The sequence below is a fragment of the Pangasianodon hypophthalmus genome, chromosome 23, assembly GCF_027358585.1.
Source record: "Pangasianodon hypophthalmus isolate fPanHyp1 chromosome 23, fPanHyp1.pri, whole genome shotgun sequence".
Classification (NCBI taxonomy): domain Eukaryota; kingdom Metazoa; phylum Chordata; class Actinopteri; order Siluriformes; family Pangasiidae; genus Pangasianodon; species Pangasianodon hypophthalmus.
In genome coordinates, this window is record NC_069732.1 from 3,605,609 (window position 1) to 3,632,009 (window position 26,401).

General features: G+C 41.0%; 1 protein-coding gene across 3 annotated transcripts in view; it reads left to right on the top strand.

The window, feature by feature from the left end:
- adgrl1a (adhesion G protein-coupled receptor L1a) overlaps positions 1-16,153 on the top strand; it is a 216,086-nt gene extending 199,933 nt beyond the window's left edge. For 2 of the 3 annotated variants that reach the window (XM_053228276.1, XM_053228277.1), the window contains 2 exons: positions 2,276-2,293; positions 2,573-16,153. In XM_053228276.1, the coding sequence (XP_053084251.1) occupies positions 2,276-2,293; positions 2,573-3,435 (881 nt within the window). In that variant the 3' untranslated portion in view covers positions 3,436-16,153. Of the gene's footprint in view, positions 1-37; positions 2,256-2,275; positions 2,294-2,572 lie in introns of those variants that run through there. The other variant, XM_053228278.1, reaches the window with a different exon arrangement.
- The last annotated feature ends 10,248 nt before the right edge of the window (positions 16,154-26,401 follow it).

A 26,401-nucleotide genomic window follows, 5' to 3' on the forward strand; every position in this document is an offset into this window, starting at 1 on the left:
GTGTATCTGTGTATTCTGTGTGTTCACATGCTGTCAGTGTGATTCAGACAAATGGACAGCAGCCGACCATCCAGCGGGCAGATTTAAAATCCCACCCGTTTGATCCATGGACTAAAATATCGATCTGAGATGAGGCTGAGGCGGGCAGAGCGAGGCAGCGTGATTGACAGCTGAGTGGGAGAAGAAGCTCCCTCGAGATTTAACACGTCGAGTAGCTCAGCGTCCGACTCGAATAACCCTGCTCTCAGTGACGGAGAGACAGACAGAGAGAAAGAGAGCGAGAGAGAGAGAGAAACGCGGTCTCTGTGTCAGAAGGGTGAAATTTAAGACGCTGTCTCTGCTGAATATTTTACAAAGTTCTCTCTTGCGCGGCGTAATGCGTCAGCCTCGACTCAGCTTAGCTTAGCTCCCCGCAGCCCGCGGCACATTTTTAGAATATTCACACAGGAGGAGGGCTTCATTAGAATGTCTAATTACTCTCTCTCCCTCTGTTTTTCTCTCTTTTTCTTTCTCAGCACAGGCGAGCGTTGATTAAAGTCATACCATGCATTAAAATTTAAACCCCTCCAGCACGAGAGTGTCTTGGCATTCGATATACAGCGACAGGTTCACGGAAAACGAAGGTGCCACCATGTGAAAGGCGTGAAACCTGAAATAATCATCGTTACAGCCTTATGAGGTCATATGAATCATGGATCACGCTCTCGCTCTGTCAGTGTACCTCTCACTGCTCTATAAAGAACCTCTCCTCAGTACTGCCCCCTTCAGGGTGATGACAGTGGTGCTGTCAGTTAGCATGGCGCTGCATGATGTCCACTGCTGTGCGTTTCTGTTTGATAAAGCCTCTGTTCAGACACGCAGCTCAAATCCAGTTCGTTTTTAGTTTCTACAGTATAAATATCAAAAATAAAATATTTAAGATTTTTTTTTATTATTATGGGAATGTCAAATTTTTTGTCATTTGGCACACTTGTCTGAAGTTGGCCTCAAGAACGCAGAGGTGTTAAAGTTGCTAACAAGAAAATCCCATCAGGCAGAGTCAAAAAAAAAAATAAATACCACAATATCCCATAGCATATGAGACGAGACGTGTGCCGGTGTGAACGATAAGTAGTCCACGTTTCTGAGCAAACAGACCACAGCCTTCTTGGCTTCTATTGTCTCACAAGACCAAAGTTTACAAATTCACAGACCAAACTTTCTCCTAGATAAAATCACTGCAAAGTGAAAGCAAGCGCTAACAGAAAAAAAGTCATGCGTCCTTTCCCCTTCAGTGAATCAGGTTTTCTGGATGAATTTTATTTGCGTTTGGTCTGACCACTGTTTTAGTGTAGCTTTCAGGTGTTTTCCATATAACTATAGGAGGGGGTCAAAAAACATAAATCCTCTGACTAAACCATAAATGTTGCTACGCGTGGTAAAAGAAGCAGCAGTCGCAGTTTCTGTGCTGAATGTGTGAACAGTCACAATACGGTGTTCTTATATAAAACGTAACACAAGGCAAAACTCTCCATGTTGTTGTTTAACTAGCTAACTTTCTTCTCCTCTGCACTACTCAGCATATACATGTCGGCATTGTTACTATAGTAACTGATGTGTTCATGCAAGAAAATCTGACTACAGTTCAAACAAATCGGATTTGGTCAGTTCTAATTTGCAAAGCTTAAATCCAAGTCTGTCTCAAATAAAATTTAAGCTTCACTCATTAATCATGACTTTCATAATAGAGGCTAAAGATCTTTTTCCAAATTTTTTTGGCTGGAAAGAATATTGTATGAAGCATTATCTGGGTTTGTATTTTTTCTTAATTATAATCCATTATAAATAAATAATGGCTCAAAAGTGATTTTTGGAAATAATGGCTCAAAAGTGTCTCTTTTATTGATTTTTTTTTTTTTTGGTAACTTTCATTCTTTTTTTTCATTCATTCCTTCATTCTCATTAAAGTGTGTATATATGGTGATCATTTACATTTCTTTCTCTTCTTTCTTTTAGTGCAAACACTAAATGTATGCACAATATAAATACATAAATAGATCATTCATTACATGTCTATGATATTGTGTCTAAGAGAAACGTAGTGTGTATTTTATTTTCAGGAAAGTGTTAATGTGAGAACTTGATAGCAGAAACACTGATTATTTATCTGACAAAAACTGTAATTTTGCCGAAATTAAGAATTTATGAAGGATTGTTGTTGGTCCTCTCATCTCCTCATCTCTCTCTGTCTTTCTGTCTCTCTCTGTTTTTTTCTTTTTCTCTTGCCATCCTGTAGGAACCTTCCGTGATCCAAGTAAGAGCCTTTCTCTCTCTCTTTTTTCCCCACTTTATTTTAATGGCCACTGTTACCTTAATGATAATCTCTTCACCTGTGCAGTGAAGCCTCGTGTTTCTGTGTACACAATTTCCACTCCCTGCTAATAGCCAGTCTTCTTTCATAAGCCTATTAATCTTGTGCTGGAAGTGTCTTTATTGATTTAATCCCAGATTTTTGTGCTGTGAATCTCGGTCTTGATTAAAAAAGGTAATGAAGTGTTCACTTTACCTCTTCTCCCTCCCTCCTGGAACACAGAGAGCACTCTGGCTAGGAATCGGGACCATGGTGGAATGGAGACGCTGCCACTAAATGGCAATTTCAACAACAGCTACTCGCTGCGTGCTGGAGTTGCTGGCCCGGGCGGACAAGGTGGCAGCTGTGACTTCCTTGGGGGCGGATCCGATGAGAGTCCACCTCCTTTGCTGAACCCGCGTGGTGCGGAGACACTAGGAGGGATCCGGCGCAACCTCTCTGACGCAGCCGCCTTTGAGAAGATGATCATTTCCGAGCTGGTGCACAACAACCTGCGGCAAGGAGGCGGGGAGAGAATTGGTGGAACCCTGGTGCGAGGACGTACGACTGGAATGGGGGTTGGGACGGGGGCAGGGGCAGGAGCAGGGGCGAGTGCAGTGGCCGGAGTGGATCGGGTGACTGCTGCGGAACAGGAAGCGGAGGATGAGGGCCAGCGGCACCGGACGCCACAAGACGTGGAGCTGTTATACAAGGCCCTGGAGGAGCCGTTGCTCCTGCAGCGCGCCCAGTCGGTTCTCTACCAGAGTGACGCCGATGAGAGCGAGAGCTACATGAACGACTCGAACGAGAGCCACGGGCACAGTGCAGCCGCCACGGGCGCTGGCACAGGTCCGGACTCGCCTGCCCGGGACTCGCTGTACACCAGCATCACCAACCTGCGAGACTCACCATACCCAGACAGCAGCCCCGACGAGCTCTACTACAGCTCGGGCAGACCTGCACTGGGCAGCGCCATGCACACCTTCTACCCAACGCCCCCAACGAGGCCTGGAGCCGACACCCAAACCCACGCCCACACCCACAATCCCCCCGAGCCCGCACACGCTGAGGGGGATGGACAGATGCAGCTGGTCACCAGCCTGTGACTGCGAGTAAACCCCCCAGTCTCTCACACCCATTCTGTTTCTGTTCCTTTCTCTCGGTTTGCTAGTTTGGAAGTGTAAACAGAGAGAAGTCTCAGCTCGGTCTCAGTGGCAGCAGGTTCTATAAGGCAGCTCTGAAGCAAACCTAGTCCACACACTCCCTTGGTTGATTCCCAAGTCCAAAGCTCCCTCAGCAACTGAGGATATTTTCAACTATTCCCCATGGATTTTGTTGGCGATACCTCTTCTGTTTTTTTTTTTTAAATGCTTATCAATTCCACAGTGTTTTCTTTTCTGATTTTACTCCCTTTTCTTCTCCCTTTCATCATTTATTGAGAGCTGATGCGTCTGGAGAAGGGAGTTCACCGTTATGCATCAGTGTGCAAAGAACTCTCTGTCTCGCTCTGAAAGCTCTTCAGTGTTGCCAAAAATACATTTTTTGAGCCAGAACACAAACTGGAATGCACGCGCACACACACACACGCACACACACACACACACACACTCACAAACACAAACACACACACAAACACACAAACACACACAGAAAGTGCACAAACATAAGTGCTTGTTACTGAACGTCAGACCGTGAAGAACTGCACTCATGAAGGCAGCAGCAGGAAGAAGCTGCCCCTGTGGAGTTGCCTTTATTCCCTTCCCCTCCTCTGGCTCTCTTTCCTTCTCTCTCTCTTCAGATGGACTCTGATGTACAGGACTCTCAACGAGACTTGACACAGCTGCACCTGGCCACAGGACTTGTAATTGATGCTCTATTTAAAAGGAGTTTTTGTGTGTTTCTGAGACCGGCCCCGTGGATCATGGACTCTGGGTGCCTCTTCTGTGTTACTGGGGCTTGGAGAACTGTTTTTTTTTTTTTCCAAGGTTTTCCTGGGTGTTCTCCGAGCCTACTGAAATACCTGTACATACGAACCTTCAAAATCAATAACACAAAACCTAGCGCCAATCCTATTCTGTAAATAGAGACCAGATGAACAAAAGCAACAAAAAAAAGTATGAACTAATACGAGAGCAACCGATTTCTTGTACTGAGACAAAAAAAAATATATAAAAAATACAGAGTGACACAAAAATTGAAATAAAAGACATTTGGGAGTTTGTGATCTAAATGACACAGTCAGTCCATCTCTCCCTCCCTGTTTCGTTCACTCTCTCAGGCTCTCATTTACCCCTGCCCCATTGAATTGTGGGAGAACTGTGTTGACAGTGTGAGAGAGAGAGAGAAAGAAAGAAAGAGAGGGAAAGTTTGTGCAGAAACAAAGAAACTAGAAACTAGCCCTGGCACAATTTTTATGTATTATAACCCATCGTTAACGTTTGACAGGTTTCATGACTCGTGCCTCGGGAAAGGGACGCGGGGACAGGGTGATGCGGGGAGGGGTGGGACTGTGGTTTATCGACAGCAGCCATAATGTAGTGTTGGTTGTGTCTTGTTAGACTGATGTAATAGATATCAGATAACTAGATTACCGATACCTAGGACAAAAAAAATCTCGGAGACACAAAAGATGGGACGCAATTCAATCACGAATCATGTCACGAGCGAAGCTGTATTTCACTGTTTCTAAATCACGACAATCTGCCATAATAGCCGAATCTGGTTCGACGGTGGATTTGTGATTTGTCTGTGTGTGTGTGTGTGTGTGTGTGTGTGTGTGTGTGAGAGGACGTTTGGTTTGAGTGCGTACATTCGGGTGCCTGAAATGCTGAAGTGCTTGTACTTAAGAAGCTATTTTTTGCCAGGTTAGTTAGGCCCGTGTTAAAAGAGGAAGCAGAGTAAAAAATGTATATCTATAAAAGAACGCTATATTAGCTCCCGCCTCGGAGCCTTCGCTAGGTGTCAGGAATACTGTTATTTTGGAGCTCAGTGCCATGGAAACTGGGATCATCAAGCGTCACGCCTGAAAAAGCAGGCATTAGCATTTCATTAGGACGGCAGGCGCTGCTGACTAACGAGACACGTGCTCCGCGTGCTAGAATCACCGTGTTTTAATGTGTTCTGCAGCCTCATGCAGAGGTTCTCATGTGTCTTCAGAAATGTTTCCTTCTTTTGGGGGGCCTTTTTCCACTGCAAGTACCAGAACTTTTGGCACTAGAAAACCAGAAGTATGCTTTTTCTTTCATTGACAGTGGTCCTGTATATCAAAGGTTACAGCTGGATGGGTACTTGGGGCGGGGCTAGCAGCACGGTTCATTGTTCAATTGTGGTGATGACCTATTTACAATGTTACTTTAGGATTTTTTTTTTCCAGATTTTTTCGTCAACAACTGGTTGGAATAAAAATCATTTTAATTTCAGCACACCTTTTGTCTTGTCATTACCATTGGCAAAAAAATTTAAAACCCTTCTTTTCTAGCTGCCAGCTTTTTTTCTTTCGTAATTTTGTTTTTTTTTTTGCAGCCCAAAAGAGATGAAGGAACAATTTTAGTCAAAGCTTGACAGTTACTTCACTTCCATCTCTTTAGTTGATGGAAATTTACCAAGAACTTCAAGTTCCAAGTGGTTCCTGTTTTTTGTTTTTTTTTGTCCTTTTTTTTTTATTTAAAAATGTGCAGTGGAAATCCGCAACTATCCTCAAATTTTAATTATTTTATGATATATTGTTATTTAATAATTTATCAATTATTTATTCTCGCTAGGGATAGGAGATGTGGCAAAATCTCAAAAAATCATGCCACATGAAGACAATTTCACAACATAGCATATGTATCACAATATTATATACGTATAAACTAAGCAGTGTCGTGATATTTTTGTTTAATACCTTGGCCGTATCTTTATTACTCTGTCAGTAAGTTATTTATGAATGATTACATGAAGATGAAGAAATGGACAGTTGGTACAAAATCAGATTTTCACATCCAATCAGCTACTGATGATACTCACTAACCTCTCTGAAAAGTGTATAGTGATGTAATTGGTCTTATGGGTCCAGCCCTAATTCATTGACATTGGGTTTTCTTTCTTTTTTTTTTTTTTAACTTTGCTGTCTGCTGTGCAAGCTGAAAGTGGGGAAAGAGAGAGAAAGAGAGAAAGAGAGAGAGAGAGAGAGAGAGAAAGAGGAGTGGAGTACATACATGTTTTATGCCCGTCTCGGGAACAGTCGGTGTCAATATTACAGTGTGTCTAAGGTGCCAGGGGAGAGTGACATCTGCTTTACAGTCACAAACAGACATGGAGCGGGTGGTGCATCCTCAACACACCATCTTTCAGTCACAGCATCAGCTCTCTCTCTCTCTCTCTCTCTCTCTCTCTCTCTCTCTCCGTCTGTCTGTCTGTCTGTCTCCCAAACTTTTCAGAATCTTCTTAAGGGATGTACGTGTGTGCAATACAGTGCTTGGGAGCTTGGACCGTATTAATGGCTAGATGGTTGCTGTGGGTTTTTTTTTTGTAGGTCTGCTTGCCCCTGGCCCTGGCAGTTGTGCATTAAAGGAGAACTCAAGTGTGTTTCAATCTAATGTCTACAAACACAAGCAAGTGAGGAAAGAACAGAAAACCTGTTTACGCCAGATCTATTTATAATAAATAAAAAGTCTAATCCTGCATTCACAATAGAAGGCGACAGAGCAACATGTATATGTACGTGTGCGACACGGAGCTGCGATTTCAGCAACAAAGTGATATTTACATTTGAGATATTCTCAACTCTATGCAAATTAGATATGATGCAGTAAATCGATAAATCCAAGCGACTGCCTCAAATGATTCCTCGGACCAATCCAAAGGCGCGTGTGGTCCGACGTTTCTTCAGTTCCCCACAACTAATTCCGCAGTTAATTCCAGTTTACTGTTTGATGCACAAAAATGGATGGAATTAAATGTGTATAGAGACAGTACAAAGAAAAATAGAGCTTGGAAGAGAGTAGCAGAGATCAGTGGTGCCTCCGGTGAGTGTATGTAGCTAGTACAGCTTGCTTTGCTAATCTAATCTTACAACGAAGTTAGCATGAAACCAAGCACAAGTAAATCAAATCTTAAATAGATGTTAGACAAAATTGTCAGGTGTATAAATCGTATAGTGAACTGTAGTCTATGCATTTTGGGTACTACTGTTCATCATCGCAACAAATAAATAAATAAATAAACACTGCAAAGTGCACACACACAAGAGACAAACTACAAGTGACACGAGTGACTTGTCGCTCACTATTGTGAATGTACAGTAAGTTAAGGGCAGTTATTTAATTCCATCAATAAACGTTTATATAAAATACGCATTTTTATAGCTTGCTTTCAGAGATGGGACTATTTTTTCATGTTACCAGTGTAGTGTGGCTCAGATGGTGCGTGAACACCGCTGTAAAGAGACCGGAACTACTTCTTACTGCTCCAGTGTTGGATAAATCAGAACAACTTTATTAGGACTTTCTGCCATGTCCGTCTCATCCTCACACTTTTATTTTTAGGGATATGGTTAGCTTAGTTTGCATCATATGGTCAAACTATTCGCCGAATTCAGCACCTGCCCCTAGGCTTTTTAGACTTAGATTTAAAGCAAATGTGTTTTCTGTTCTTTTTCTGAGTGCAGGAGAAACTGTGGTAATCGCATGTACAGACGCAGTGGATAGCGATTAAGTTGAAAAAACGCTGGAGTATTCCTTCAAGGCTTAAGAGAGTATAATCAGCTTTTTTCCCCAAATGCACATTTTGCTTCCTTTGCTTCCCTTGCAGAAATGTTGCGTGCTGATGAGTAGCGCCAGCGCACATTGGTCTTTTTGACTGGTCAGCGAGTTTGACCATTTGAATGCATCCTTATGGTAAAAGTGAGAGGAAAGAGGCCAGTGCTGAACGATGTCCTCTGAAGAGCCATTCTCCTGAGTCATGACTCTCTTTGCACCTGCTGTAGCTCGGTGCCACTGCAAACGCTCGCTCTCGCCGCTCTTCCAGCCCAGAGGACACACTGTTTACCGCTCGACTCGTCCCTCGAGACAGTGGACGTGCGTCACGCTGCGTCTCTCTCTGCGCCCTGTCTCCCTCCTACCCTTCTTTCTCTCCTCTCTTATTCCCCGTATGCCATGTCTCTGCTTCTGTCATTCACATTCCCCTCTTTTTCTCTGTGTTTGGTTTCTCTTTCACTGCAGTGTTTTCCTGCGGCTTCATTACTGTGGCACTTACGGAGGAGTGGCGTTTCGATTAGTCAGAGGTTTTGTTTACATCCCACTGATGGAATAACAGAGTATGTGGGTTAATGATAGTGATTATACAGTATAAAGCGCCACAGGACTTAAAGCCTTCTCGTGGGATTGCTACCACCTCTGAAATCCTCAACACAACCCCTGATTATCATATTAATGCTGAGAACTGTAATCTAGCCATATCAGCCCACCCAGAGATCTCGTCGTTCTTTCTCTTTACACTCTCTGCCCGTTTATGGTCTCCCGAAGGGCGTGAGAGTGCCGGGATCTTCCTTTCTTCATGCATTAAAAGGACACAATGTAAAGCCTCTTGTTTCGATGCCACTCTCTCTCTCTTGGCTTCATGCCATAATGGAGTATTGAGCAGTAATGGCTGCTGGATGTGGGCTGGATTTGAACTTTCCACTCCTGCCCACTACTTTCTAGCTCTTTGCCCCATCATTCCCTCAATGTAGGTGCCATCGATTGGTCTAGTTTCCCATCATCAGACTTTAACCATGATGTTCTGTTCAGATGAAAATAAACCACTTTAAACCAGTAGCTATTATTAGTAGTAGCAGAGAAATACTCAACATGCACTTTGTGTGCTTGGTTTAATTATAAATATATTTTTTAAATCATAAATATGATGTTCAGATCATTTTTGAGAATAGCTAGATAAACAATGATATTTCTATAAACTCTCTAAACAGGCAATCAGGATCAGTGGAACATCCAACACCAACAGTGAACAGAACATGAGGGTTAATCCTGATCTCTGTCTGTGAATGCCCCAGCCTCTGGCTATGCCTCCTCCCTGCTGCCTGGCCTTATCCCAGTCTCATTGTAGGACCAGCCATGTGGGGCTTCAGGATATATAGGAGCTTTAAGACTAGCACTTACTGTACAGGGAGAGATACTTTGTTTTGAAGCCTCCATCTCTCCACTGAGAGGAGCTAGAGGTTATCAGCCACCTTCTGATTTTTAATCACTTGGCCACTGCAGGATCGAGTCCTTATTTCAGCACCACAGCAGGTAGATCTGGAGAGCAGAGTGTCCTGTCACTTATGTAGCCACCATACCGCCACACACAGCATGAACCGCAGAGATTAAGGATGAGGATGTTGCCTTCAGACTAATGGATACAGTAATCAAGTAGCATCACTGGTTTTGTCCTTATTGCTCTATTCAGCATACCAACAGTACAGCATGGATCAGGTTATTCTCTGGTGTTTTTCTGTCACTCTAAATGTTCTTTGGGCTCAACTTGAGATCCAGTAAAGCAGTAAAGTGGTTAACTGATCCATAACACAGGACCCAGATCACTGACAGAGCCTGAGGTCCAAGACTGAAATATACACACCCCAAAGGCCACAGCAGTCACAGATCGTTTTCTAGTCCAGGGAAGAGGTGGAGAAATACATGTCAAACATTCATCCATGTTGGTGTAAACTGGTGCTTTGCTCTTCTGTGTGTTTAAAAAGCTACTAATGTACAGTCGCTGGTCAGTGGGGTGGGGCCCACATGACACTTCTAAAAATAAAGGTTCTTTAGAGCAATACCAGACAGGGTCTCAGCAAAAATTTCCAGTCCGTCTACTTCTCAAAGACGACACAAAAAGACTTAAAATTAGCCCCCAAAAGGTTGGGCTTTGGACATGTCTTGTTTTCTTTTTCTGTTTTGGCATGGGAAGCAAGGTCACAGTGGTGAACACGCATTTCTGATTATAACAGGTGATCCTCATCTGTTACAGCCATAGTCTCCCTTTTCCCTCTTCCAGATTTTGCAATATATACTGTACAACAGAAGTGGTTCTGTTCATTGTAGAACTCTGTATGCATTTACACTTTTCCTTTGTTTGCCTTAGCCTATATTTGTGGAAATTTAATTCTGATTATTTGCTTTAAAAAAAGTCCTTGGTGGACCATTCTAGGAAAACTGTTGAAAGCTACATAAATCCCTACAAGAATGGGATTTTTTCCTTACAGTAGTTGTTCCAAGTTGAAAGCTAAAATCCCTTAACTATCCACTTTGAAGAACTGCTTTTTCTACAAGTGCATGTATTATCTGTGTGCAGCACAAACTCCAAATTAATGATCATTACTTTCTTCTTAATACCTAGAACATGTCAGGCTTTTACCATTTAGCTAAACTATCTTGGTACTTGGTAGGGTTCTTGAAGGATAATTAAGGGTTCTTAGCTTCCTAAATATTTCTGAAGGGGAAACACTTTATCTACGTAGAATCTTTAATGGTTCCCTCAAGGAGACAACCAAAGAACTCTTAAGGGTCCTAAATTTTCATAATTAGACTGTAAAAGCCACTGTTAAAGCCTTGAAGAAACGTTTACACTCTCTTGCACCTTAGAGAAAATAATTGTACCTGTACAGTCCCTTTCTCTGACAGTGCAGTACACTTAGATATCTGAGAAACCCAAAATTGCAATGTCATACGAGAGAACATCAGTGTTTGGAAGACATTTTTCTTTTAATGAGAAATTCTCCACAAGACAAGCTGAACCATTATTGGTTCTTCCTGGTGCTGCTTTTAACTGTGTAGGCAGATGTTCAGAAAGGTCCCTACACCACTCCGCTTATGGGATTATGTTTCATCAGAATTCACTTTGAGTTTAGAGAGTGAGTGAGTCACAGAGCTCGACATGCATGACGTGGCAGGGGCCAGGCGAGCGGCACCAGTGTTAATTAAAAAACCGACACCACAAGCAACGTGATGACGCATGACGATACCCAAATCCGAGGTTCCAAGGTTTTCTGTTAAACACGTATATGTGAACATGCATTTTTTAAAAAAAATAATAATACCATAATAAAGTATCAGAGATGAATATTGGCACATTCCTACCACTCAGTTTGGCGTTCTGTTGCGTTTTTATCTAATCTGCAAAGCTAGTGAGTGTATTATCTAATAAACCCTAATAAACCTGACCCAACTCACTCAAGGGCTCTGTAATGAGCTCCAGAGCTGAGTCAGGTGTGTCTGACAGGGAAAAAACAGTAAACTGTGCACTTCTGTGCGCCTGTGGGACCGGCGTTGCCCTCTCCACACCTAGAACGTACTGAGCTTCAAAAAAGACGCGAGTCGCTCCTTGCGTAAGCAGTGTTTGCAGCATGGCATGGACCGAGCAATGATGCATGAGATGAGATAGAAGGCAGGACGCCATCACCAGCTGGAACGGGAGAATCGTTTAATTCTCACTGAGTTTCCTTGTTCTTAGATTTGATTTTCTTTGAAATGTTACGGACTTATTAACGATGCTCCTTTGTAACATGAAAGGATGAATGTTGAGCCCTGATTTGCTGTTTTCCCTTTTCCTTTTTTTTTTTAATGAATGATGTGTTCATGCTGTTTGTTTTCCCACGTTGCTTTGACAGTGCTCTGGGCCAAAAGGGGGACGGGGTTCTGTAAGCGTTTGCGTCATCGCAGGTCAGTTTGACCCTGTATCAGCACATATTAATAAAAAAAAAAGAAATTTGACTAAAACCGGCTGGTTATCTTTGAGTGCAGTGAATCTGAACACTGTATTGCATTTGCATTCACGCAGAGTCAGATCATCAGAACAATAACTACTAATTGATGTGCATTACACAACTGTTAATCATCATGAACAGAGACGTGGCATTTTGTATTCACAGAATAATGGGCATGAAGGTCATCACTTATTTTCCGGTGTGTGTGGGTGTTTCAGCAGGATAGCTCGGTAATTTTTAAGGTAGCTCAGCCCTTTGATTAGCACTGGTAGTAGCTTGTATTTGTGCTCATTAATGGGATGTTCATTTCCCTATTGCGCTGCTGCTCAGAGCTGTTTAGCGCTTTACACGTTATAATCAGCCCATTAGAGCCACCTGGGGTGCCGTGAAAGTGTTTTTCCTCCTAAAGCACAATGATGCTTATTCAGTAAAGATGCGTACGGCAAAATCTGTTCATTAAACAAGCGTACGTAATTTCACAGTCAGTTTCCTTATTCATCAGTTATATCTTTTGAGGATCTACGATCAAAACCTCACGTCTGGTTCGGAGTGCATGTAAATTTCAACACGACATTTTAACAACTGAAAAATGCTCAATTTTCTGTGATCAAAATCAACATCAGTTTCATCAAAAAGTATAGTAAATAGCAAGCAGTAATAAAACTAACAAATAACATCAACAACCAGTTGCGCACACAGAAACCTCATATTTACATACAAGTAAAGGGGCTTAGCATCAACATATAGGTTAAATATGAATCAATAAGCAGATGTGGATCTTTATCAGCTCATTAGTCCTTTCATTGATTAATGCGTACATTTAAATAAAAGAATCATTTGTAAACGACGATCTAACCCAGATGTTGAGTCTCATTAGGAGGATTGCTGGAGATCACACCTTTTTGAGGTTATTACATAATTTCATATCAACACCAAACACAATTTTATTTATTTAGGCTGAACATCTTCCAGCCTTTTGTTTCTATGAAATGAAGATATATATTAAGCTTTAGTTTAATCAGACCTATTTGAATATTAAAATTATTGTTTAAAAAGAAAAGCTAGCAATAGTGTTCACATATATTATATGGTCAATAGTATGTGGACACCTGACCTTCACACTCATATGTGGTTCTTCCCCAAACTGTTGCCACAGAATTTTAAGCACACAATTGTATAGAATGTCTTTGGATGCTGTAGCGTTACAATTTCACTGGAACTAAGAGACCCGAACCTGTTCCAGCATGACGATGCCCCTGTGCACAAAGCGAGCTCCATGAAGACATGGTGTGTGAAGGTTGGAGTGGAAGAACTCGAGTGTCCTGCACAGAGCCCTGACCTCAACCCCACTGAACCCCTTTGGGATGAACTGGAACACCGACTGAACCCCAGACCTCCTCACCAACATCAGCGCCTGACCTCACTAATGCTCCTGTAGCTGAATGAACACAAATCCCCACAGCCACGCTCCAACATCTAGTGGAAAACCTTCCCAGAAGAGTGGAGCTTATTATAACAGTAAAGGGGAACAAGCACATATGGGTGTGATGGTGAGGTGTCCACATACTTTTGGCCATAATGGTTCTGTTTTCTACCTAATTCTGACATTAAACAAAAGCACGCTTTCATAACTGTCTATATTTGTCTATGAATGTCATTAATTTCAGTAAAAACAGTCATTAATTTCAGTAAAAAAAAAGATTTGCAAAACTGTTGAACCATAATTTCCTCTAATGAGGATATTTACTTTTATTTTGTGTTTTCCAAAGACATGTCTTAAAGTGCTCTGAAACCATTTATTTAATGTTCAGTGTTGATGCTAGAGGACTCATTTAATGAACATCAGACTCAGTGCTACATTTTTTTTGTTAACTAGTTAGATGGTTGGATGGATAGAGGCAGTGCTTTGGGTAACTCCAGTAGGTGCATCTGAACTGTTACTATCACTCTGTCTATTGTTTTTTCAGCTGCTATAAGCTACTGTGAGGTTTGCTGGTAATGCTTATTACAACAGACAAATAGGCTTTCATAATGAGGCTGTATTTTGACTGAATTCTTTGTCTAACTACTTAGCAAGCTAGCACACTGGCTAATTTGTAAAGTAAGTTCTAATTTCTGTATGCCTGAGCAGACAAAATTTGATTGATTAAAAAAAAACAGAAATAATATGTATTTAAAATATTTCCTAATCAGACCTAGAGATTGGAGTATTCATTTTTTTATCATTCATGCACACAAAATAATAAAACAGGGTGTATGATCATCCGGGTAGCAAGCAGCAGTCACTCACAACTGAAATGCAGATGCTGACAGCTGTAAAATATAATATTACAGTATACGTGGGCATGATGTTTAAGACTCCACGAGAAATGATGTCAGGGCAAGAGCAGTAATAATCTGTCCAGTAGAAGTAGAGCAAGCTTCTCACTGGGTTTAGCTCCTTAACAACCTCAAATCTCTCCTGTTCCTCTATTTAAACAGAACATCTTGCTTTAATTATTTTGCCCAAATTGGACATTTGATGCCTACTTGGCATGTTGCTGTCTTCTCCTTCTACTATATTTGCACTTCCTGTCCACTGAATGCTGACACTGATTAGAATTTTTTTTTAAAATTCAAAAGAAACTATGACAATGAAGAAATAAGAGAGCAAAATGAGAACATCACACATGTACTACACATTCTGGGGGAAGTGGAGCATCATGGTGTGTGTGTGTTATAGCAGAATGATTGACAAGAGTAAGTGCTATTTGACGAACGATTTTGTATCTCTCAGTGTATTCAGTGTATTTTAATTAGCGCTATGGAGATGCAGTATATATACACATCATCTCCTGTTGCTTTTTCAGGACGAGCCGAAGCCTGACAATTTGATGCTTGAGGCATCATTCTGCATGCTGATTAAGTAAGAGCTGCCTTTTCCTCGCAATCAGAGCCAAGAGGTTTACTCCACAACAAAAGCGGCTCTGTTAGACGTCTGGAGATGAAAACATGCTCCTGAAGTGCTAATTCCTCCTGCTGATTTATTCACGAGCGGGGTGAGCGGGTCACCGGATCTGTCAGCGATAGTGCGTTTAACCTCTCCAGCGCACCCGCACAGGCGAGGGAACGGAGCAAGCGGCTCTGTTTCATGCTGCGCTCTCTTGAACCGCATATGCATATGGAAATGAGACACTGGAGACTCATCCTGAGAAAATCTTCCAGAGGAACCAGGCAGTGAGGGCTGAGCGAACGCAAACACCCACAATTCCAGCGCCCACTCAGGGTGCCATCACACCCACTCACCTTGGACAGGGACCAGCTCAAGTGTTTGCATGTTGAGAAGTGTCAGCCAAGCATTGTGCTTTTAGAAAAACACAACTCAAAGCACGGCACCATTGAGTGTTTCTTAGAGAAGGGTAGGAATGTGAGAACACACCAACAAATCCTGAGAACATTACGTCACAAACGAGTTCTGAATCTGTAGCTGGATAAAAGCCTGTCTGAACCTGACCACCACAAACCAAATAAAGATAAGACTTTATTCATCCCAAGGGGAAATTCGAGCTTTCCAACAGCATACATAAAGGACAAGGCATGAATACACGTGAAATAAAGTAAGAATAAAATAAAGATAAAATAATATAAAGTAAAATAAATATTGAAAATATTGAAAAATAAAATACAATTTAAAGGTAAAAATCTAAAAATGTATACATAGCATAGATATAAATAGTAAACCTATATAAAGGGTGTCCCAAAAGTCTCCATACATAGTGGAAATTAACAATTTTTAGCAAATTTTCTTCAAAATTTTTCATACTTAGTTTATATTATATATATAAAACAGACACCTGTTTTTCAGACGTCTCTGACAAAAGAAAAACATCGTGACAAAAGAAAGCATGCTTATGGCTGGATCGGGAAGCTGTCGCAAGGTTGCGATGGACTTTAACAAGAAACGACACGACACTGTTGCCAAACTTAACAAATTAACAAATTAAAAATGTCAAAATTTAACAAATTTATTCACTTAGCTTAATTAACAATTTCACGAAGACGGGAAGTGTTGTACAGCAACCGAGAAATGGACGTCCACGAACATCCACTGACAAATGCACAACCGACGTGGTTTAAATTTGTGTTTAATTAGTTAGCTGAATGCTGTGCATTTTGGCTGCTAACATTTTGCATTAAAAAAAGACTACGTGTGACACAAGCAACTTGCTAATGAGAATGTAGAGTGACATTGTGCTTGCAGCTAATGGATGTGTTGAGAATGAGATACAAAAAGAATTAAAGATAACAAAAATAAGTAAAGCACAGGGAGAAAACAACAACACATAAGCCATGAAAACTATTCAAAATCCAATATGAATGTAAAAAATAGACATAAATGTGTATTGTTCATAATATAAATATAATTTTTTAATGCTTTTGTCAATGAATTTGTGGTGAATAACTAATATAAAGAAAATAAAGAAAACTTTATTTATAAAGAAATAAATATAAATATAAAGAAAACTTTACCACAGTAATATTAAGTCATATTTACAAAAGATTCCTTGTCAATATTTTGTGATACTGGGACATCATTTTCAAAAAACTTGAATGAAGTAATGTTTTTGGTTTCAAATATTGTAAACAGGCTTATGCAAATTTAATACCTGAACTTTAGATGTATTAATAAACGCACACAATTGCCGTTCCTGTAGTGAGTTTCATGCTGTGGTAATATTTAGAGTTAGTGGCAAGACTTTGTGGAGACATAATGGAAACAGTGCGCTTATATAAGTCCTTAACCAGGAAGTGTTAATGAGTAGGGAAACAGGAAGTAAACAACAAAACTCATTCAGCTTTTATTTGTATAGCTTGTTTTGTTAGGTTTTGTTTTCAATAAGACACAGTTCTCTGTGCAGACTCAAGTATTTGGGCGAAGTGTGAAAGTGTTCTTATTCCTTCATGAGTAAGCCAGAGGCAACAGTGGCAAGGAAATCTTCCTGAGATGACATGAGGAAGAAACGTTGAGAGGAACCAGACTCGAAAGGGAACGTATCTGACACCAGATTGTAACTCATTATTCTTCTATATCTGCTTACTATAAAGCAAATTCAGAGGGTGTTCGGTAGGAACAGGATGGATCAGGATGGATCAGGCAGGTCCGGAGGCCAACTCCCCAACCCCCAAACAGGCGGCTCCCAAGGCCAAATCACACCTCTGGCTCGGTCTACCTCTCAGCCTGGGAGCAGGCCGGTCCGAGTGCTTGCTGTAATAACAGAAGGAACAAGAATGTCCTGTGAACAGGCCCAGGAACACTCCTCTGGACCGTACCTCTCCCAGTCCACCAGATAATAGGTACAATACACCACTTTGATTCGAGTAAGCTGAGTACTCTGTAGGCTGGTTCTCCTTTGAGCTCCAAAGGAGGGGGATACAAAAGCATGGAAATGATCCGTCTATTCCTCGACCCCGCTTTCCATCTATGTCCACTGATACACAATGAACTCAAATAGGAGTGTTATTCACTTGATATGTGTTCTCAGAATATCATGGAAAATATGTGAAAACTGTTTCAATTATTAATCTGCACTCAGTCAATTAAGTGCCTGAAACACTGTAAATGTCCAGTGCCAGGGCCAAAACTTACATTTTTCCCCAACCAGACCAAGAAGCCCAGTGACGGCTGCTCATGATATTAGATTGGTGGAATAAAATCTAACATCTATCTGTAGCGTGATCATCACGACTTGATGTCAGACAGTCAGAGGTAAAGCTGTAACGTCTTCAGCTGTAATGTCTTTTGCGGTTCCTCTGTCCCTCAGGCTGGTGAGGGAACAACTGCTTATAGCTGCTATAACATAAGTGATCAGAGAAACTTGTTTTGTGGACTTTCCACAGCAGTAAACATAACTATAAATGGATAAAAAGTATAATGTGTCATTCTTTACTAAATAAAAATACGGTTCATGTTTGAAATTGCTGTGGCATAAGAGGAATAAAACACTGTGGGACATGCTGAAAATAATATGCTTAGGTCATTGATTGCATTTCTAAAACGGCACACCCACAAGAGTTTTATTCCTTAATTAAAATGCTTCTAAATGTGTGGTCTAACCATGTTTACTGTGAATGCGTCTACTCCTGAGCAGGTTTGCAGTTTGTAGTAACAACTTCCAATCTAGGCTCATGTCCAATCAACAGTCTAATCCAGCTAATTTAGCAATCAGTAAGTACACACCAGCAGTGTCTAATTGTGATTCCTCACAAGCGTCCAACCTACTCTTGTGTTTTGAAACAATCAGCAGGTCATCATGGCTGCTCTTCTTTTCCTGAGTGACATCACAGAGTGGCATGTGTTTGTCTTTTCTCTCCAGCTGACAGATTTAATGACACGTGTGACATTTACGAGATGAATGAGCCACGGTGACTGACGGAAAGCAGGACCACACATCCGTCTACCAGAAAGGCTGACTGCCTGTGTTTGGCCTGGTTGTGTTGTGAAGCACAATGCTCAGATTTGGCAGGCGTTTTAAACCTAATGACCTGCTTGGCAAACCAAACAGCGGCGTAAAGGACCATGTGACAAGCTACAAGATGTAATCCGATAGGTTTGTTTTAATGTGTTGGAGTTTTTCCTTTTGTATGTTCGTAAACACGTTACATTTATGTTTTTAGAATTTGGAAGATATTCTCATCCAAGATTAGAGACTAATGCTGTTTGCACAAGTGCTAGGATGGACTAGTCGCTTACTGAAAAAGGACAAAATCAAAACCTAAGACTTAAATTGCACTTTCTATTCTTTTCACACCACATGGGGGTGTCCTGCGACTGCCTCATACATAAATCCAAATTTTTTCACCAAATTATAGTAAAGTGTGCTTTGTGCATATCTATCTTAAAAATCGAACAGGGCAATAAACGGCCCTGCTTCAACTTCAGGTCAACTGGCATGTGATCATAAAGATCTAAGATTGCCTGAGCTTTCTCCTCCTCCAACACTCTACAACACTCATGGAAGTAAACAAAGAACTGTATATTAATTTAGCATATTGATGTTATTAATACTAATAATAATAATCCATTGCATAGGCTTAATAAAGTGGGATAGTAATCATCTGATTCGTCTAGCTGGAGTGTATAATAGTCATTTGCCTTACTGTGTGTTGCTGTCTTTGGCTTTATGTCCTCAGATATATCTCCTCTGTATGGTGTCATTGGAGATGGGGATTTGTTTTTTCAGCTGATTCGCAGCGAGGCTCTCTCTGGTCATGTCGACTGCAGCGGGTAAAACAAGATCCTCTGCAACTGTGTGAGCCTTTGTGCGTTTCGCAATGCGAGGAGCGAGTTTGTACGAGTTTATCAGAAGTGTTTGCTTCTGAACATTGCACATGTTTTTGATCATTTTTTTGAGATGTGTCCAGATCCTGTTGCTTTCTTTTGAAAAACTGAACAGGCTTGTCTTTAAGGCTTGAGTGTTTTGTGTCTAAATACTGTTTGAATTTCGAGAGTTTCATGCTTTCCTCAGCCAGTAACTCACCGCATGAAACACACTATGGCCTACACAATCCATGCTTGTCTTCTGTGCACATAAAGCCATAATTTATGTAATCCAGGTCTTATTTTCATTTATCTTGCTTAGTTTTTAGCCTTTTATAGGAAGAGGGAATTTCATTCAGTCTATCAATGTTAGCACCAATAGTTTACAGCTGAATTAGCGACAAAATTGACAGAATTCGATTAGATAGAATTTTTTATTGGCTATAACAACTGCTATAGTAAGCGTTCCTTTTTTATTTTTTACTTTTCTGAAACTATAATTTGCTTTACTGTCATATTTTTTCCACAGCTTTCCAATTTGTTGTTTTATTATTTGCATTTAGAGATTTTTTTCTTCCCAGCAGTCATAAAGGGCCCAATCATAAAGGGCCCGTGACCCACATTTGGGTCCCGACCCACCAGCTGAGAAGCACTGTTTTATATGATGTGTAGTTTTGAGGGTCAGGAACAATGCTTAAGTAGGGTCGAGGGATTTAATCAGTTCATTCATCTTCTGTAACCACGATAATGTGATTACTGTGGCATTTAAGCAACACTCAATTCAGCATTACAGTCTTGGCTCTGTTCCAAAAAGAAAAGAAAACAAAACAAAACAACTTTCGCCACACCATTACACCACCAGTGGCGTGGACTGTTGACACAAGTCAGGAAGTATCCATGGTTTCATGTTGCTCTGCCAAAATTGTGACCCGTCCATCTGCAGTTTGTCAGAGCAGCCGTGGTTTTTTTCCGGTCTGTACAGTTTTAGTGAGTCAGTGGCCCCTGTAGGCTCGGCTTCCTGCTGAAGCTCGTCCACGTCACGGCTCGGCACGTCGTCGTGTTCAGAGACGCTCCTCTGCACACTGCTGTTGTAACGCCAGTTTATTTGGTTTCCTCTCACCTTCCTGTCAGCTTGCAGCAGTCTGGCTGTTCTCCTCTGACCTTTATGCATTAACAAGCCACTTTTTTCCCCACAGAGCTGATTTTTTTTTCCCCTTCACACCTTTCTCTGAACTCTAAAGACTGCTCTGTGTGTGTGCATGTGTGAATGTGTAACTTCCAGGAATGAATGGTTACTGATTTTTCTCAAGCCAACAAATCATTTCACAGGCGCTTACACCATTTTCTGATGCTTTTCTGTTGCTGCCACGTGATTAGATATTTGCATTAACTAGCTAGTGTTCCTAATAAGACCTGCACTGATGCCTTGATTTATTTTGGCACATGTAAAAACATGTGCAAACCTGAAAACAGATGCAAAAATAAATGTGCAAGCTGATTAAGTAACAGGATCTACTCAGGATCGAGTCTTTCACCTGAGCAAATAACACATCTGGGTTGTGTGTATGTGTGTTCGCATTAATTCTTACGCAATCTGGTGCATTTCTACAAAAATGTGTAAAACACAGGACAAAGTCACTGCAAATAGATTAGGATTGTGTATGTAAATTAGTACAACTGTAGGGCAGGTATTAAATCTGTGCAAGTTTGTTTTTACCACTTAGAAACAAAATTGAATATTTTTATTAAAAATTTTTAAACTCTCAATATTGCAGAATAAGAAGGAGGTTTCTTGAAATTATGACTTTTTGCCACACAGCATATTTACTCTTATAAATACACTTTCTCTCTCTCTCTCTCTCTCTCTCTCTCCCCTACATTCTTCCTGTGCATTCATATTGTATTAATATTAAATATTAAATGGGAGATCTGAACTCACCGTTGTGATCAATTAGCACACACAAAAACCTTATTCAAGACTTTAGTGTGTAAATTATTTGTCTTTACTTAAAATTGCTCATGAAATTTTTCTTTTTCTAAAGATCATTTTGAAAAATAAATGGATTGTCTGTGTATAGGAATACCATGGCTAAAACAGTATACGTGAAATTAAAAAAATATCCATTCCATTGTGCTTATAAACAAAAACTGTTAAAGTTCAGGTCTAAAATACTTAATTACAGAAAATATCATTTTAAAAAAAAAAATTGACAAAGGTTTAGGTCTATGATGCAGTTAGTTACAGAAGTTACTTTATTTTCAGTTTATGAAGGTGAGTCAAATAAAAACCTTTTTTTTTTTTGCATTGTTTATTATAAATATGTGTCACAAAATTATACACTTTATAATCCTTTGACATTTCTGCTCCATTTCTGCTATGCGAGTGTTCCAACGCTTAACAAGTATCTGGATTCCTCTAAAAACGAAATTCAATTCTAATTTAATATCATACTTTAAAGGTTTTCATTTGACTCACCCTTGGAAAAAATAGGGTTTTAAAACAAACAAACAAACAAACCAATAAAAATGTTCATTATAATAATTTGGGGCTTCGTGTAGAAAGTCTGTAAGGACACATCAGAGCGACGCTGCACTGAGAATGTTAAACAGTAATTACAGTAATGCTCTGAAGTGATTTGGAGTTGAAACAGCCTTAAACTGATGAAGTGTGGACACTGTGTATGAAAGGGTTAAATATCAGTTCCTCCTCTGATTTTACACATGATGTTAGTTACTCAGTTCTTGTGTAACTCACCCACAACACGCCCACTAACTGCACACGTAAATGAGTCACTCTGTAAATCTGGACCCAAGTGGATTCATCAGTATCCACATACAGAATTTTGTTTTAGAGATGAACGTTAAGGTTACTTGATTATCATCTTAGCTGCCTCACAACTCCAGGGTTCCTGGTTCTATCCTGAGCTCGCGTTACTGACATGTTCTCCCCGTGTCCCTGTGGGTTTCCTCCGGGTTCTCCGGGTTCCTCCAGCCTCCCAAAAACACGAGACCATAATAACCTCTTTGCTGAATTCTGTAATCTGTGCGATAGCGTGTGTTCTCCATGTCAGATTATGCGATGGAGATCCTCTAACGTTAGGGAAAAGAAAATTACTATGTTCTGTTTACATCATCAATCAGCTCATTTAGAGAACTTGCATAAACAAACATTTTTCAAACCGAGTTTGAGGTAATAAGGACATTTTCGTTGTTACCGTATTTGTAGGTGTCCCGCGAGTTTGGAATAATCCTACGCCTTCCTCCCATCAGTGGAATTTAGACAAGTGTCATAGAAGCACTCACACTGTGATGTTTTAATCAGAAATTAAATGTGAAGCAAATGTGAGACCAGAGCGAGGCGAGCGCGACCCCAGCGTCGGACCAGCACGAGGCGAGCGCGACCCCAGCGTCGGACCAGCACGAGGCGAGCGCGACCCCAGCGTCGGACCAGCACGAGGCGAGCGCGACCCCAGCGTCGGACCAGCACGAGGCGAGCGCGACCCCAGCGTCGGACCAGCACGAGACGAGCGCGACACCAGCGTCGGACCAGCACGAGGCGAGCGTGGGGCGAGAGTGACTCCAGCATGAGACCAGTGTGAGGCGAACGTGACACCAGCATGAAACCAGCATGAGACCAGCGTGAGGCGAGCGTGACACCAGCATGAGACCAGCATGAGGCGAGCGTGAGCCGAGCGCGACACCAGTGTGACACCGGGATGGGGTGAGCATGTGATGAGCATGATACTAGCATGTGCTGAGTGTGAGGCGGACGGGAGACGAATGTGAGACCAGCATGAGGCGAGGCTGAGGCAAGTATTAGGCACGTGTGAGGCAAGTATTAGGCGAGCATGAGATATGCATGAGACCAGTGTGAGGCGAGTATGAAACCAGCATGAAGCAAACATGAGGCCAGCATGAGACTAGCATGAGACTAGCATGAGACAAGTGTGTGACCAGTGTGAGATGAGCGTTCCTGCTGCACTGGCTGTGGGAAAACGCAGACCCCAGGCCGTGTGCTCCTCTGTGCTCTGTAATCAAACCCTCCTGTTAAATAAAAGGGGCAGAATGGAGCTGCACCTCGCTACAGCGCTGGAGCTAATGGGTTTGAGGCGGCCACCGCTGGCTTTTGTCTGAGAGACCCAATTAGCTGATAAAAGACAGTACACCAGGACGTTCATTTAGGAAGCGCAGAGAGCGGATAAAGTGATATCGGTGCAGCTTTTTTTATTTATTTTATTTTTTCCTTCTTAAGCGCAGCAGTATCTGTCATTACATTTTCATGATCCTCCCCTGAGACGGTGAATCTGCCTGGTACACTGTTTCAGTTACAGCTACAGCATGCAAAAGAGCCTTTATTTCTTTATTTCCCTGAGTGTGTGTGTGTATATGTAGGAGAGTGGTGAGTTTACTTTACAGTAAATTGTGTGTGTGTGTGTGTGTGTGTGTGTGTGTGTGAGTGAAGTGTGGGGTGAATGGTGGGTCACGGATGAGGAGTCACCCCTCACTGGGAGTACCATGAACAGGACAGGAGAGGGAGGTGAGAGAACACACACACACACACACACTCACCTGTCCCACAATTCACCACTGCTACTATAACATTGTTCTGTGTTTCCCCATCAGTGCTACGACAATCAGAAGAGATTGGCTTTCTGATTTCCTGCAGTCAGTGTGCAGGCCGTGTCTGTGTTTATCATAAAGTGTGTTTAATCCACATCATGGTTGTGTATCGGTGTGACTTCCTCATCATCATCATGAGCTGCTGCAGGACACAAAGCTCCACAGTGCCCCCATGTGACCATGTCTCACTCATCCCCCCCACAAACACACACACACACACACACACACCAGAAAATTGTGTGTAGAAGCAGTACAGACACTTCTTTTTGTCTTTTTTTACTTTCTTCTTGTTTCTTTCTTTGTGAAACACACACACACACACACACACACACAGCTGAGAACATAACTGACCTCATGCCTCCTGTTTATTAGAACAGTGCTACTTCATCTTTCTGCTTCTTATTCTATTTTTTAAATTTTCCCATTCTTCTTTCTTTCTCTCTTTTCCTGTCCTTCTTTTTATTTATTCTTCCCACCTGTCTCTCCCTTTTCCTCATTTGTTCTTTCTCTCTTACTTTCATTCTTTCCTTTTATTTCTTCTTTCTCTTTCCTCTCTCTTTCTTTCATTTCCCAGTTTATTCTTTTTCTTTCTTCTTTTCTTTCTGTATTGCTTTTATTCCTCTTAATTTTGACTTTAATCTTTCTCTCCTTCCATTCTCCCTCACTTTCTTTATTTCTTTCTCTTTCATCACTTTATCTATTTTCAGTTCACTTGTGGATTTGTCAGCAGGACTCAGTAGCACTGCAGTTTTGTTTTGTTTTGTTTGTTTAAATTGTACAGGAACAGTTTGTTCATATTTCTTTAAATGTAGTCTATATTTCTTGATTTATTTATTTTGCGCTGGACAATCAGTCTCAGCTGTTCCAGTACAGGGGTGTAAAAGCAAACACTGTGTATATTTCATTTTTTGGCCCACTCACTTACTTAAATTGGCTCTGAATAAAGTAAGGACCTTGTAGAGTTATATGCTCAGCATGATAAACTTTAAGCTCTAACTCTTTAAAACACAGGCTAAATCCCACATGTCTCAGCGCTCCCTTATAAGCACACAGATCGGGCGAGAGGAAAGTGGAACCGATGTCACAGAACCCTTAAAAAGCCTGGAATGGGAATTTGTTTTGCTTTCCAATATGAGCTTTCTGGCTAATTAGCCACATAAATAAACAGATCGAGACACCAGAGGCCCCTTGGGGCTTTCCCCAGGCCCTAATGGTTCAGTCCGCCTCACAAATAGACTCATCGATTAAGTGCAGATAATCGTGACTGAAGCTGTAATGAAAACAAGATCAGAGCACGGCATTGAACACAAACACTGAACACACACAGAGCGCTCTCTAAAGAGTTCATGAGGAAGGAAGGAAGCAGAGTAACATGAACCGACATTCATCCAACATCACTACATATTCAGTATATTAGGTACAAAATAATGGGAAATTAATTGTGTATTTGGAATTTTGTCATTGTTGAATACAAAAGAATGAATGCAGGAAAAAAACTATCATTCAATGCAATTAAAGGAGCACTATGTCATTTTAGCACCTTCTGCTCCATTTGAGGCAGATTGCAATGAAGACATTAAAAAGCCTCCTACTCCTTACCCCACCCCCTTCAAATAGCCTTTTAAGGAAAAAATGGGCCGAGCTGAGCTGCCGGATCTGGTCTGGGGGCGGAGCTAATTTCTGGGACAGAAAAACTGCCTGAAAAAAGAAACTATCAAGAGATGTTAATGATTGATAATACTATCATAGTTATTCTAAGCTAACGTTAAAGGTATTATACTACTACTACTACTACTACTACTACTACTTATTATTGTTATTATTATTATTTACACCACACGTTACAGAGCGGTTGAATTCTGGATTCTGATTGGTCAGAAGGTGTTGATTAATTTTCTGTAACACATTTACATTAATGGGCTTGTTCTGTTATTGTTTCTGTAATAACAGCTCATTCACAAGGACTTGTACAGCAGACACTCCACATAAACATGAATATAAAATGTGTGTAATAGTTGATATAGTTAAGTTTTCTGTAATGAGATATTTATTTAACATTTATGGAAGGAGTCTCCAGTGTCACTGCTTTGTAACAGTGAGAGGTAAAGCTGTAACTTATGACAGGAGTTTATGCTTCATGGTTTCTCAGTAACATGACACACTGTGGTTTTGTTGTTTTATTAATGTCAAGAGAGAGAAAAAGAGCGGCTGGTGAGGAAACGACTGTTTATAGCAGCTATAATGTAAACGAGAACAGGAACTAAATAGTTCCGCGGATGTTCCACCACATGACATGTAACTATAAATGGATAAAAGGATGACATGTCATTCTCTGTTTAATTAATAAACATTGCAATCATTGGCAATTCACTGTGGTATAAGAGGACTAAAACATCAGTATGTGCTGTTATAGAAAAAAAAAAAAAATCCA